This window comes from Coregonus lavaretus, assembly GCF_964263955.1.
Source record: "Coregonus lavaretus genome assembly, contig: HAP1_SCAFFOLD_1734, whole genome shotgun sequence".
Lineage (NCBI taxonomy): Eukaryota > Metazoa > Chordata > Actinopteri > Salmoniformes > Salmonidae > Coregonus > Coregonus lavaretus.
Window position 1 is genome coordinate 48,642 of NW_028159275.1, and position 13,725 is coordinate 62,366.

At 46.0% G+C, this 13,725-nt stretch overlaps 1 protein-coding gene across 1 annotated transcript in view; it reads left to right on the plus strand.

Annotated features, from left to right (window-relative positions):
• Positions 1-9,312: 9,312 nt before the first annotated feature.
• LOC311123086 (insulin receptor-like) overlaps positions 9,313-13,725 on the plus strand; it is a gene marked incomplete at its 5' end in the record, with an annotated part of 36,770 nt that continues 32,357 nt past the window's right edge. Inside the window, 3 exons of the mRNA XM_084197361.1 lie at positions 9,313-9,553; positions 9,710-9,840; positions 11,460-11,653. Coding sequence (XP_084053487.1) covers positions 9,313-9,553; positions 9,710-9,840; positions 11,460-11,653 — 566 coding nt within the window. The remainder of the gene's footprint in view (positions 9,554-9,709; positions 9,841-11,459; positions 11,654-13,725) is intronic.

Here is a 13,725-nt window from a genome sequence, read left to right on the forward strand (position 1 = left end):
ATAACGCAGTTTGCCAGTCAGTATAACGCAGTTTGCCAGTCAGTATAACGCAGTTTGCCAGTCAGTATAATGCAGTGTGCCAGTCAGTATAATGCAGTGTGCCAGTCAGTATAATGCAGTATGCCAGTCAGTATAATGCAGTATGCCAGTCAGTATAATGCAGTGTGCCAGTCAGTATAATGCAGTGTGCCAGTCAGTATAATGCAGTGCCAGTCAGTATAATGCAGTGCCAGTCAGTATAATGCAGTATGCCAGTCAGTATAATGCAGTATGCCAGTCAGTATAATGCAGTGTGCCAGTCAGTATAATGCAGTGTGCCAGTCAGTATAATGCAGTGTGCCAGTCAGTAATGCAGTGTGTCAGTCAGTATAATGCAGTGTGTCAGTCAGTATAATGCAGTGTCAGTCAGTATAATGCAGTGTGCCAGTCAGTATAACGCAGTGTGCCAGTCAGTATAACGCAGTGTGCCAGTCAGTATAACGCAGTGTGCCAGTCAGTATAACGCAGTGTGCCAGTCAGTATAATGCAGTGTGCCAGTCAGTATAATGCAGTGTGTCAGTCAGTATAATGCAGTGTGCCAGTCAGTATAATGCAGTGTGCCAGTCAGTATAATGCAGTGTGCCAGTCAGTATAATGCAGTGCCAGTCAGTATAATGCAGTGTGCCAGTTAGTATAATGCAGTGTGCCAGTCAGTATAATGCAGTGTGCCAGTCAGTATAATGCAGTGTGCCAGTCAGTATAATGCAGTGCCAGTCAGTATAATGCAGTGCCAGTCAGTATAATGCAGTGTGCCAGTCAGTATAATGCAGTGTGCCAGTCAGTATAACGCAGTGTGCCAGTCAGTATAATGCAGTGTCAGTCAGTATAACGCAGTGTGCCAGTCAGTATAATGCAGTGTGCCAGTCAGTATAATGCAGTGTGCCAGTCAGTATAATGCAGTGCCAGTCAGTATAACGCAGTGTGCCAGTCAGTATAATGCAGTGCCAGTCAGTATAATGCAGTGTGCCAGTCAGTATAATGCAGTGCCAGTCAGTATAATGCAGTGTGCCAGTCAGTATAATGCAGTGCCAGTCAGTATAGTGCAGTGTGCCAGTCAGTATAGTGCAGTGTGCCAGTCAGTATAGTGCAGTGTCAGTCAGTATAATGCAGTGCCAGTCAGTAACGCAGTGTGCCAGTCAGTATAATGCAGTGCCAGTCAGTATAATGCAGTGTGCCAGTCAGCATAATGCAGTGTGCCAGTCAGTATAATGCAGTGCCAATCAGTATAACGCAGTGTGCCAGTCAGTATAGTGCAGTGTGCCAGTCAGTATAATGCAGTGTGCCAGTCAGTATAATGCAGTGCCAGTCAGTATAATGCAGTGTGCCAGTCAGTATAATGCAGTGCCAGTCAGTATAATGCAGTGCCAGTCAGTATAATGCAGTGCCAGTCAGTATAATGCAGTGCCAGTCAGTATAATGCAGTGCCAGTCAGCATAATGCAGTGTCAGTCAGTATAATGCAGTGTCAGTCAGTATAATGCAGTGCCAGTCAGTATAATGCAGTGCCAGTCAGTATAACGCAGTTTGCCAGTCAGTATAATGCAGTGCCAGTCAGTATAATGCAGTGCCAGTCAGTATAATGCAGTGCCAGTCAGTATAATGCAGTGCCAGTCAGTATAATGCGGTGTGCCAGTCAGTATAGTGCAGTGCCAGTCAGTATAATGCAGTGTGCCAGTCAGTATAATGCAGTGCCAGTCAGTATAATGCAGTGTCAGTCAGTATAATGCAGTGCCAGTCAGTATAATGCAGTGCCAGTCAGTATAACGCAGTGTCAGTCAGTATAATGCAGTGCCAGTCAGTATAATGCAGTGCCAGTCAGTATAATGCAGTGCCAGTCAGTATAGTGCAGTGCCAGTCAGTATAGTGCAGTGCCAGTCAGTATAGTGCAGTGCCAGTCAGTATAGTGCAGTGCCAGTCAGTATAATGCAGTGCCAGTCAGTATAATGCAGTGCCAGTCAGTATAATGCAGTGCCAGTCAGTATAATGCAGTGCCAGTCAGTATAATGCAGTGCCAGTCAGTATAATGCGGTGTGCCAGTCAGTATAGTGCAGTGCCAGTCAGTATAGTGCAGTGCCAGTCAGTATAATGCAGTGTGCCAGTCAGTATAATGCAGTGCCAGTCAGTATAATGCAGTGTCAGTCAGTATAATGCAGTGCCAGTCAGTATAACGCAGTGCCAGTCAGTATAACGCAGTGTCAGTCAGTATAATGCAGTGCCAGTCAGTATAATGCAGTGCCAGTCAGTATAATGCAGTGCCAGTCAGTATAGTGCAGTGCCAGTCAGTATAGTGCAGTGCCAGTCAGTATAGTGCAGTGCCAGTCAGTATAGTGCAGTGCCAGTCAGTATAATGCAGTGCCAGTCAGTATAATGCAGTGTGCCAGTCAGTATAATGCAGTGTGCCAGTCAGTATAATGCAGTGCCAGTCAGTATAATGCAGTGCCAGTCAGTATAATGCAGTGTGCCAGTCAGTATAATGCAGTGTGCCAGTCAGTATAATGCAGTGCCAGTCAGTATAATGCAGTGTGCCAGTCAGTATAATGCAGTGTGCCAGTCAGTATAATGCAGTGCCAGTCAGTATAATGCAGTGTGCCAGTCAGTATAATGCAGTGTGCCAGTCAGTATAGTGCAGTGCCAGTCAGTATAATGCAGTGCCAGTCAGTATAATGCAGTGTGCCAGTCAGTATAATGCAGTGTGCCAGTCAGTATAATGCAGTGCCAGTCAGTATAATGCAGTGCCAGTCAGTATAATGCAGTGCCAGTCAGTATAATGCAGTGTGCCAGTCAGTATAATGCAGTGCCAGTCAGTATAATGCAGTGTCAGTCAGTATAATGCAGTGTGCCAGTCAGTATAGTGCAGTGCCAGTCAGTATAATGCAGTGTGCCAGTCAGTATAATGCAGTGTGCCAGTCAGTATAATGCAGTGCCAGTCAGTATAATGCAGTGCCAGTCAGTATAATGCAGTGCCAGTCAGTATAATGCAGTGTGCCAGTCAGTATAATGCAGTGTGCCAGTCAGTATAATGCAGTGCCAGTCAGTATAATGCAGTGCCAGTCAGTATAATGCAGTGCCAGTCAGTATAATGCAGTGTGCCAGTCAGTATAATGCAGTGCCAGTCAGTATAATGCAGTGTCAGTCAGTATAATGCAGTGCCAGTCAGTATAATGCAGTGCCAGTCAGTATAACGCAGTGTCAGTCAGTATAATGCAGTGCCAGTCAGTATAATGCAGTGCCAGTCAGTATAGTGCAGTGCCAGTCAGTATAGTGCAGTGCCAGTCAGTATAGTGCAGTGCCAGTCAGTATAGTGCAGTGCCAGTCAGTATAATGCAGTGCCAGTCAGTATAATGCAGTGCCAGTCAGTATAATGCAGTGCCAGTCAGTATAATGCGGTGTGCCAGTCAGTATAGTGCAGTGCCAGTCAGTATAGTGCAGTGCCAGTCAGTATAATGCAGTGTGCCAGTCAGTATAATGCAGTGCCAGTCAGTATAATGCAGTGTCAGTCAGTATAACGCAGTGCCAGTCAGTATAACGCAGTGCCAGTCAGTATAATGCAGTGCCAGTCAGTATAATGCAGTGCCAGTCAGTATAATGCAGTGCCAGTCAGTATAGTGCAGTGCCAGTCAGTATAGTGCAGTGCCAGTCAGTATAGTGCAGTGCCAGTCAGTATAGTGCAGTGCCAGTCAGTATAATGCAGTGCCAGTCAGTATAATGCAGTGCCAGTCAGTATAATGCAGTGCCAGTCAGTATAATGCAGTGCCAGTCAGTATAATGCAGTGTGCCAGTCAGTATAATGCAGTGCCAGTCAGTATAATGCAGTGCCAGTCAGTATAATGCAGTGTGCCAGTCAGTATAATGCAGTGTGCCAGTCAGTATAATGCAGTGCCAGTCAGTATAATGCAGTGTGCCAGTCAGTATAATGCAGTGTGCCAGTCAGTATAGTGCAGTGCCAGTCAGTATAATGCAGTGCCAGTCAGTATAATGCAGTGTGCCAGTCAGTATAATGCAGTGCCAGTCAGTATAATGCAGTGCCAGTCAGTATAATGCAGTGCCAGTCAGTATAATGCAGTGCCAGTCAGTATAATGCAGTGCCAGTCAGTATAATGCAGTGTGCCAGTCAGTATAATGCAGTGTGCCAGTCAGTATAATGCAGTGCCAGTCAGTATAATGCAGTGTCAGTCAGTATAATGCAGTGTGCCAGTCAGTATAGTGCAGTGCCAGTCAGTATAATGCAGTGTGCCAGTCAGTATAATGCAGTGTGCCAGTCAGTATAATGCAGTGCCAGTCAGTATAATGCAGTGCCAGTCAGTATAATGCAGTGCCAGTCAGTATAATGCAGTGTGCCAGTCAGTATAATGCAGTGTGCCAGTCAGTATAATGCAGTGCCAGTCAGTATAATGCAGTGCCAGTCAGTATAATGCAGTGCCAGTCAGTATAATGCAGTGTGCCAGTCAGTATAATGCAGTGCCAGTCAGTATAATGCAGTGTGCCAGTCAGTATAATGCAGTGCCAGTCAGTATAATGCAGTGTGCCAGTCAGTATAATGCAGTGCCAGTCAGTATAATGCAGTGTCAGTCAGTATAATGCAGTGCCAGTCAGTATAATGCAGTGCCAGTCAGTATAACGCAGTGTCAGTCAGTATAATGCAGTGCCAGTCAGTATAATGCAGTGTCAGTCAGTATAATGCAGTGCCAGTCAGTATAGTGCAGTGCCAGTCAGTATAATGCAGTGCCAGTCAGTATAATGCAGTGTGCCAGTCAGTATAATGCAGTGTGCCAGTCAGTATAATGCAGTGCCAGTCAGTATAATGCAGTGCCAGTCAGTATAATGCAGTGCCAGTCAGTATAATGCAGTGTCAGTCAGTATAATGCAGTGCCAGTCAGTATAATGCAGTGCCAGTCAGTATAATGCAGTGTGCCAGTCAGTATAATGCAGTGACAGTCAGTATAATGCAGTGTCAGTCAGAGCCCCTTTCTGTGGTGGTGTTTTGCTCTACATTGGAATGGTTATTGACCTGCTATGATATCTTTGTCTGTGTGTTTGCGGTTGCTTGTTCAGTCAGTTGTTAATGCAGCACACACTCACAAACACACCCTTTCAGGGCATGTGACCTGACCTGTGACCTGTGGCCTGAGGCCATCGTTAGGCTGTTGACCAATCCTAATCTAATCTAATCTGGCTCCATGGGGCTACCTGAGATGATTTAATCCTGCAGGACAGGCAGTCAGCAAGGTGTTTACCTCTCTCTCAGTGACACAAAATATACACACACACACTGCCAGTGCCAACTGGCATTGAAACTCAGCGATGGCAATGAACGTTACCGTGTGTATGTGTTAGTGTTGCACGGTATACCGAAACTTCGGTACTTTTTCCGATACTAGAACATGGAAAATGGTTCGGTATTAGAATTGTTGTTACTTTCGGTACTTCTGTCAAAGAACAAGTCTGTATCAGCCTAGCCGATGTCCCCCTTATGGCGTGATCGCACCGTGCCTGCTCCACTTAGCCTGCACTGGCAATCTGGGCTGCATCATGTTAGCTCACCCGCTCATGCTGCACAGAAGTTTACACACTTGAATAATGTGACACGGCATGTAGAAAGGTTGACACTGTTAATTACTGTTCTTAAAACAATGTCCATACAGGCTAGAACACTTTACAATGCAAGATGATAATGGAAGCTTCCGGCTTTGTAGGCTAACTTTCCATGCTAGCTGAAGCTAACAAATTCATTACCCAGCAAAAAAATATGCTGATTTCAAAGCTGATTGCCACCAAAACTTTATTAATTAACTTAATCGGTCTCTCTTTCGCGTCTCTCCCAAAGAGTATCTATTGCCTCAGCGAACTGACTGTGTGTGTGAATAGGACCGCCCCCTCTTCCCTTGTGAATGACATCATTACTGATTAAAGAGACAGCGTGCACTTTTATAAAATAAGCTACTTCTATGCAAATGTTGTTGATCAGTACAATAAAATAAGTCCCAAATGGAAGGGAAACAGATTTTCGTCTGTAGCCCCGTGAAATCAGCCAAAACAAGCTCAACAACTCAATGCATGCACACACTCCTATTGCATATGCATTAAATCAATCAATCAATCAAGTGTCAATGTAAATAGTCTGGGTGGCCATTTTATTAATTGTTCAGCAGTCTTATGGCTTGGGGGTAGAAGCTGTTAAGGAGCCTTTTGGTCCTAGACTTGGCGCTCCGGTACCGCTTGCCGTGCGGTAGCAGAGAGAACAGTCTATGACTAGGGTGACTGGAGTCTTTGACAATTTTTTGGGCCTTCCTCTGACACCGCCTGGTATATGGGTCCTAGATGGCAGGAAGCTTGGCCCCAGTGATGTACTGGGCCGTACGCACTACCCTCTGTAGCGCCATACGGTCAGATGCCGAGCAGTTGCCATACCAGGCGGTGATGTATAACTTTTTGAGGATCTGGAGACCCATGCCAAATCTTTTCAGTCTCCTGAGGGGGAAAAGGTGTTGTCGTGCCCTCTTCACGACTGTCTTGGTATGTTTAGACCATGATAGTTTGTTGGTGATGTGGACACCAAGGAACTTGAAACTCTCTACCCACTCCACTACAGCCCCGTCGATGTTAATGGGGGCCTGTTCGGCACACCTTTTCCTGTAGTCCACGATCAGCTCCTTTGTCTTGCTCACGTTGAGGGAGAGGTTGTTGTCCTGAAACCACACTGCCAGGTCTCTGACCTCCCTATAGGCTGTCTAATCGTTGTCGGTGATCAGGCCTACCACTGTTGTGTCGTCAGCAAACGTAATGATGGTGTTGGAGTCATGTTTGGCCATGCAGTCATGGGTGAACAGGGAGTACAGGAGGGGACTAAGCATGCACCCCTAAGGGACCCCAATGTTGAGGATCAGCGTGGCAGATGTGTTGTTGCCTACCTTTACCACCTAGGGGCGGCCCGTCAGGAAGTCCAGGATCCAGTTGCTTAGTGATGAGCTTTGTGGGCACTATGGTGTTGAATGCTGAGCTGTAGTCAATGAATAGCATTCTCACATAGGTGTTCCTTTTGTCCAGGTGGGAAAGGGCAGTGTGGAGTGCAATAGAGATTGCATCATCTGTGGATCTGTTGGGGCGGTATGCGAATTGGAGTGGGTCTAGGGTTTCCGGGATGATGGTGTTGATGTGAGCCATGACCTGCCTTTCAAAGCACTTCATGGCTACAGACATGAGTGCTACGGGGCGGTAATCATTTAGGCAGGTTACCTTCGCTTCCTTGTGCACAGGGACTATGGTGGTCTGCTTGAAACATGTAGGTATTACAGACTCAGTCAGGGAGAGGTTGACAATGTCAGTGAAGACACTTACCAGTTGGTCCGTGCATGCTTTGAGTACACGTCCTGGTAATCCGTCTGGCCCCGCGGCTTTGTGAATGTTGACCTGTTTATAGGTCTTGCTCACATCAGCTACCGAGAGCGTGATCACACAGTCGTCCGGAACAGCTGGTGCTCTCATGCATACTTCAGTGTTGCTTGCCTCAAAGCGAGCATAAAAGGCATCTAGCTCGTCTGGTAGGCTCGCCTCACTGGGCAGCTCGCGGCTGGGTTTCCCTTTGTAGTCTGTAGTAGTTTACAAACCCTGCCACATCCGAAGAGCGTCAGAGCTGGTATAGTAGGATTCAATCTTAGTCCTGTATTGACGCTTTGCTTGTTTGATGGTTCATCTGAGGGCGTAGCGGGATTTGTTATAAGCGTCCGGATTAGTGTCCCGCTCCTTGAAAGCGGCAGCTCTAGCCTTTAGCTCGATGCGGATATTGCCTGTAATCCATGGCTTCTGGTTGGGATATGTACGTACGGTCACTGTGGGGACGACGTCGTCGACGCACTTATTGATGAAGCTGGTGACTGAGGTGGTATACTCCTCAATGCCATTGGATGAATCTCTGAACATATTCCAGTCTGTGCTAGCAAAACAGTCCTGTAGCGTAGCATCCACGTCATCTGACTACTTCCGTATTGAGCGAGTCTGTGAATAGACCTACTCTATATCTTGATTTAGCCAGTTTATCAATAGAGATTTACCATTCAAATAAATGATTACCATTATGCTATGTAGTTAGATTGGTTTAAAAAAAAGTCACATTGATTGTGTGATTGTATAATTCATAAATTAATGCATAAATGGCTGTGTGAAAAATGTTGACGTAAAATGAAATGATATTGAACTCAAACGATGCCCAACGATTGAACAGAGCAGTAGCTGAGTTTATCAAATCAAATTGTATTCGTCACGTGCTTCGTAAACAAAAGGTGTAGACGCTGTCTGGATCAAGGGCCATTCTGTGGCTTTGGCTAATACAGCATATTTTTCTTCTGTGGTATTGTTTTGATATCGAGTATCGTGATGGTATCGAGTAGCGTGATACTAAACCTGGTATCGGTATCCAAGTCAAAGTTGTGGTATCGTGACAACACTAGTGGGTGTGTGTGTGTGTGGCAAACCTGGGTCAAGCACATACTGTATACCAAATACACAGTACACTTGATGTAGCTTTCCAGGTACAATGGAACCAATGGAATAGTCCCAAAAATGAAACATCCGCCCACCCTTCACGTTGGTTAGGTTAGAAATCAAGTGCACTTCAAGTATTAGAATGTATTTGACGTGTGTTTGAGCCAGGTCTGGTACGGAGACAACAGGGCCCAGGTCTGGTACGGAGACATCAGGGTCCAGGTCTGGTACGGAGACATCAGGGCCCAGGTCTGGTATGGAGACAGCAGGGCCCAGGTCTGGTACGGAGACATCAGGGCCCAGGTCTAGTACGGAGACAACAGGGCCCAGGTCTGGTACGGAGACATCAGGGCCCAGGTCTGATACGGAGACATCAGGGCCCAGGTCTGGTACGGAGACAGCAGGGCCCAGGTCTGGTACGGAGACAGCAGGGCCCAGGTCTGGTACGGAGACAGCAGGGCCCAGGTCTGGTACGGAGACAGCAGGGCCCAGGTCTGGTACGGAGACAGCAGGGCCCAGGTCTGGTACGGAGACAGCAGGGCCCAGGTCTGGTAAGGAGACAGCAGGGCCCAGATCTGGTATGGAGACAGCAGGGCCCAGGTCTGGTACGGAGACAGCAGGGCCCAGGTCTGGTACGGAGACAGCAGGGCCCAGGTCTGGTACGGAGACATCAGGGCCCAGGTCTGGTACGGAGACATCAGGGCCCAGGTCTGGTACGGAGACATCAGGGCCCAGGTCTGGTACGGAGACATCAGGGCCCAGGTCTGGTACGGAGACAGCAGGGCCCAGGTCTGGTATGGAGACAGCAGGGCCCAGGTCTGGTATGGAGACAGCAGGGCCCAGGTCTGGTACGGAGACAGCAGGGCCCAGGTCTGGTATGGAGACAACAGGGCCCAGGTCTGGTATGGAGACAACAGGGCCCAGGTCTGGTATGGAGACAACAGGGCCCAGGTCTGGTACGGAGACAGCAGGGCCCAGGTCTGGTACGGAGACAGCAGGGCCCAGGTCTGGTATGGAGACAGCAGGGCCCAGGTCTGGTACGGAGACATCAGGGCCACAGTGAATGTGACCGATAAAGTCCAAGGTCGTATTCAGTAGGTGGAAACGTTTTGAAACAGAATGAAGATATTACCTGAACTCTTTCTCTCTGTGTAAATCCTATCACTAACCCCTCCCCCTCCTTCCTCCCACAGTGTGTCCCCCCAGCTGTAAGCACCGGGCCTGTACCAGAGACCACCAATGTTGCCATGAGCAGTGTCTGGGAGGCTGCTCTGAGCCCTACAACAGCAGCAGCTGTGTTGCCTGCAAGAACCTCCAGTACCAAGTAAAGTTGGGATGACTTCAACACACCTTCACAATCCATTAATTTATTGTTCATGTGTTGTTGTTGTTGTTGTTTTTTTTTGGGGGGGGGATACTTCAATGTACAACGCCAAGAGAAATTCCTTGTGACATTTGTTGCATAACTTTTCTGATTCTAGATGAGTGTTAGAGACAATTAATTATTTAAAGGCCCAGTGCAGTCAAAAACATGATTCTCCTGTGTTTTGTATACACTTCATGGCCAAAGGTAGGTGGACACCCCTTCAGATTAGTGGATTCGGCTATTTCAGCCACACCCGTTGCTGACAGGTGTATAAAATCGAGCACACAGCCATGCAATCTCCATAGGAACATTGGCAGTAGAATGGCCCGTACTGAAGAGCTCAGTGACAATGTGGCACCGTCATAGAATGCCACCTTTTCAACAAGCCAGTTCGGCAAATTTCTGCCCTGCTAGAGATGCCTGGTCAACTGTAAGTGCTGTTATTGTCAAGTGGAAACGTCTAGGAGCAACAACGGCTCAGCCACAAAGTGGTAGGCCACACAAGCTCACAGAACGGAACCGCCGAGTGCTGAAGCATGTAGCGCGTAAAAATGCTCTGTCCTCGGTTGCAACACTCACTACCGAGTTCCAAACTGCCTCTGGAAGCAACGCCAGCACAATAACTGTTCGTCTCTAGATTCATGAAATGGGTTTCCATGGCTGAGCAGCCGCACTCAAGCGTAAGATCACCATGCGCAATGCCAAGCGTCGGCTGGAGTGGTGTAATGCTCGCCGCCATTGGACTCTGGAGCAGTGGAAATGCCTTCTCTGGAGTGATGGATCATGCTTCACCATCTGGCAGTCCGACGGACGAATCTGGGTTTGGTGGATGCCAGGAGAACGCTACCTGCCCAAATGCATAGTGCCAACTGTAAGGTTTGGTGGAGGAGGAATAATGGTCTGGGGCTGTTTTTCATGGTTCAGGCCCCTTAGTTCCAGTGAAGGGGAATCTTAATACTACAGCATACAATGACATTCTAGACGATTCTGTGCTTCCAACTTTGTGGCAACAGTTTGGGGAAGGCCCTTTCCTGTTTCAGCATGACAATGCCCCCTTGCACAAAGCAAGGTCCATACAGAAATGACCTCCCAAAATCAGTGCCCGACCTCACTAATGCTCTTGTGGCCCTGCAGCAATGTTTCAACATCTAGTGGAAAGCCTTCCCAGAAGAGTGGAGGCTGTTATAGCAGCAAAGGGGGGGACCAACTCCATATTAATGCCCATGATTTTGGAATGAGATGTTCGACGAGCAGATGTCCACATACTTTTGGTCATGTAGTGTACCTGTCCACACTATCAGGTTGGAATAATACTGTGAAATTGTGAATGATGACAATGCCCTTTTTAGTGTAAGAGCTGTTTGAAAAGACAGCCTGCTATTTCAGACTGTTTAGGTGGGATGGAGTTTTGGCTGAATCAGAACAGTCTTGTTTATTTAAACTCCTACGTCTATCCAGCGATTACAAATATCACCTACATTTGTTATTTTAGATTCCCAAAAATTTTCTAATCGATACGGACGCTCTTGATTGACTAATTGATTAATCTAACTCTAATTCATATTCCTTACTACCAGGAGGCATGTGTGGACCGCTGTCCCCAGGGATACTACACCTACATGGGCTGGCGCTGCGTCCCCTTGTCCTTCTGCCAGGACCTCCACAACAAGTGTAAGCAGAGCAAGAGCAGCGACTGCCACCAGTATGTCATCCACAACGGAGCCTGTATACCAGAGTGCCCCTCCGGATATACTACTGTCAACTCTACCACGTAAGTCTATAATACAGTACTATATACTACTGTTAACTCTACCACGTAAGTCTATAATACAGTACTATATACTACTGTCAACTCTACCACGTAAGTCTATAATACAGTACTATATACTACTGTCAACTCTACCACGTAAGTCTATAATACAGTACTATATACTACTGTCAACTCTACCACGTAAGTCTATAATACAGTACTATATACTACTGTCAACTCTACCACGTAAGTCTATAATACAGTACTACATACTACTGTCAACTCTACCACGTAAGTCTATAATACAGTACTACATACTACTGTCAACTCTACCACGTAAGTCTATAATACAGTACTATATACTACTATAAGTCCAAAATACACCACCGTCATCTCCACAATGTAATCCTTATTATTGTATGAATTCTTTAATCAACTCCACTCTGTATGATAAGTATACTCTATACATCACCGTCAACTCTACTACGGAAGCCTTATTACTGTGTAAATACTACAGTCAATACCAAAGTCAATACCACAACCTAAGCACTTTGCATTTGCAGAAGATTGTGACAAAGGAAATGGTGCATATGCAGTTCTCATATCTGCAGTCATCTCAGTAGGTACATATGAAGTTGTGTGCGTTAGGGTTGAATGACGGGAACCCAGTTACTGAGATTTACCGGAATTTACTGCCCTAAATCACTCCCTTTTCCCGGGGATCAATAACTGCGAGAAACCTGTAAATTATAATAAATAAATATACATATTTTAATGAACAGCATGGCGTGAAATGGAACTGTTAAATGATATGCTATGTCTAAATATGGGTTCTCTATGGCCTCTGCATGATGGATCGTCAAAGCTCAGGGTGGGAACGGACAGCCCATCTCAGTATGAAGCGCAGTTCACAATGCATGTAGACCTATCATCTCATCATGGTAACTGTTTTTCTTGTGACAGGTAGGCCTACATTTGTTGCAGCATGGCCTATGCTACAGTAATATAAAGACCGAATTCGCGTCTAAATTACCCACATCCATCTGGCTTTCGGGGTCACCTTATTTTTTTTATTGTAAAGATTATTTAAAAAATGTATTGCAGCTGCAAAGTTTTAAAACAGCCTATCACTCAAATATAGTTGCTTTAAATCAGTGCACGAGCGAGCACTCTGGCAGTCTTTCTGTCCATCAACTCCATTCAAATTGCATCCAAAATAGATCATCCTGTTCTAATAATAATAATAATAATATGCCATTTAGCAGACGCTTTTATCCAAAGCGACTTACAGTCATGCGTGCATACATTTTTGTGTATGGGTGGTCCCGGGGATCGAACCCACTACCTTGGCGTTACAAGCGCCGTGCTCTACCAGCTGAGCTACAGAGGACCACAATGTTCTAGATTGATATATAGCCCTATATATAGATGTCCTAGACTACCTCTTTCAGGTAATACATTCAATGCACTATTAGCCTTATATTTAGCTAATTAATGATTGGTTATGCATAACAAGCTTCTAATTTATAGCCTCTGTCTCTTGCGCAATACGCACACACCTACGCTCCGCTGGCCTCTCCTTAAAAAACACGCTCCTTAGCTCTTGGAGTCCCATGCAGGAAAGGCTAGAATAGCTTGCTGGACATTATTTTTTGTATAATTTCTTGTACCAATAGACTATTCAAAGACGGACGCAAGCTCTTTTTTGCTGAATGCTAAGTACAGCAGCCAATAGAACTCACGGGTAGTTTGAAAGAAGAGCGAACGCGCGATGGCGGTAGGCTATAGCAGTTATTTATTCAGACACATAACAATTCAATCTTTGTGAAGAGAAGTGAAAGCCTTCTGCATCTAATTCTAGTCCTATATTATTCAAGGATGTCATTAGCATGATGAAGATAAGGACAATGAAAATTATTTCATTTAACTGTGGAAATCGAAGAAGGAATGAAGCAACAATAGAGAAAGCGGTAGGCTAATAACATTAGGGGAAATATTTGAAAGGTATATACAGTGGGGAGAACAAGTATTTGATACACTGCCGATTTTGCAGGTTTTCCTACTTACAAAGCATGTAGAGGTCTGTAATTTTT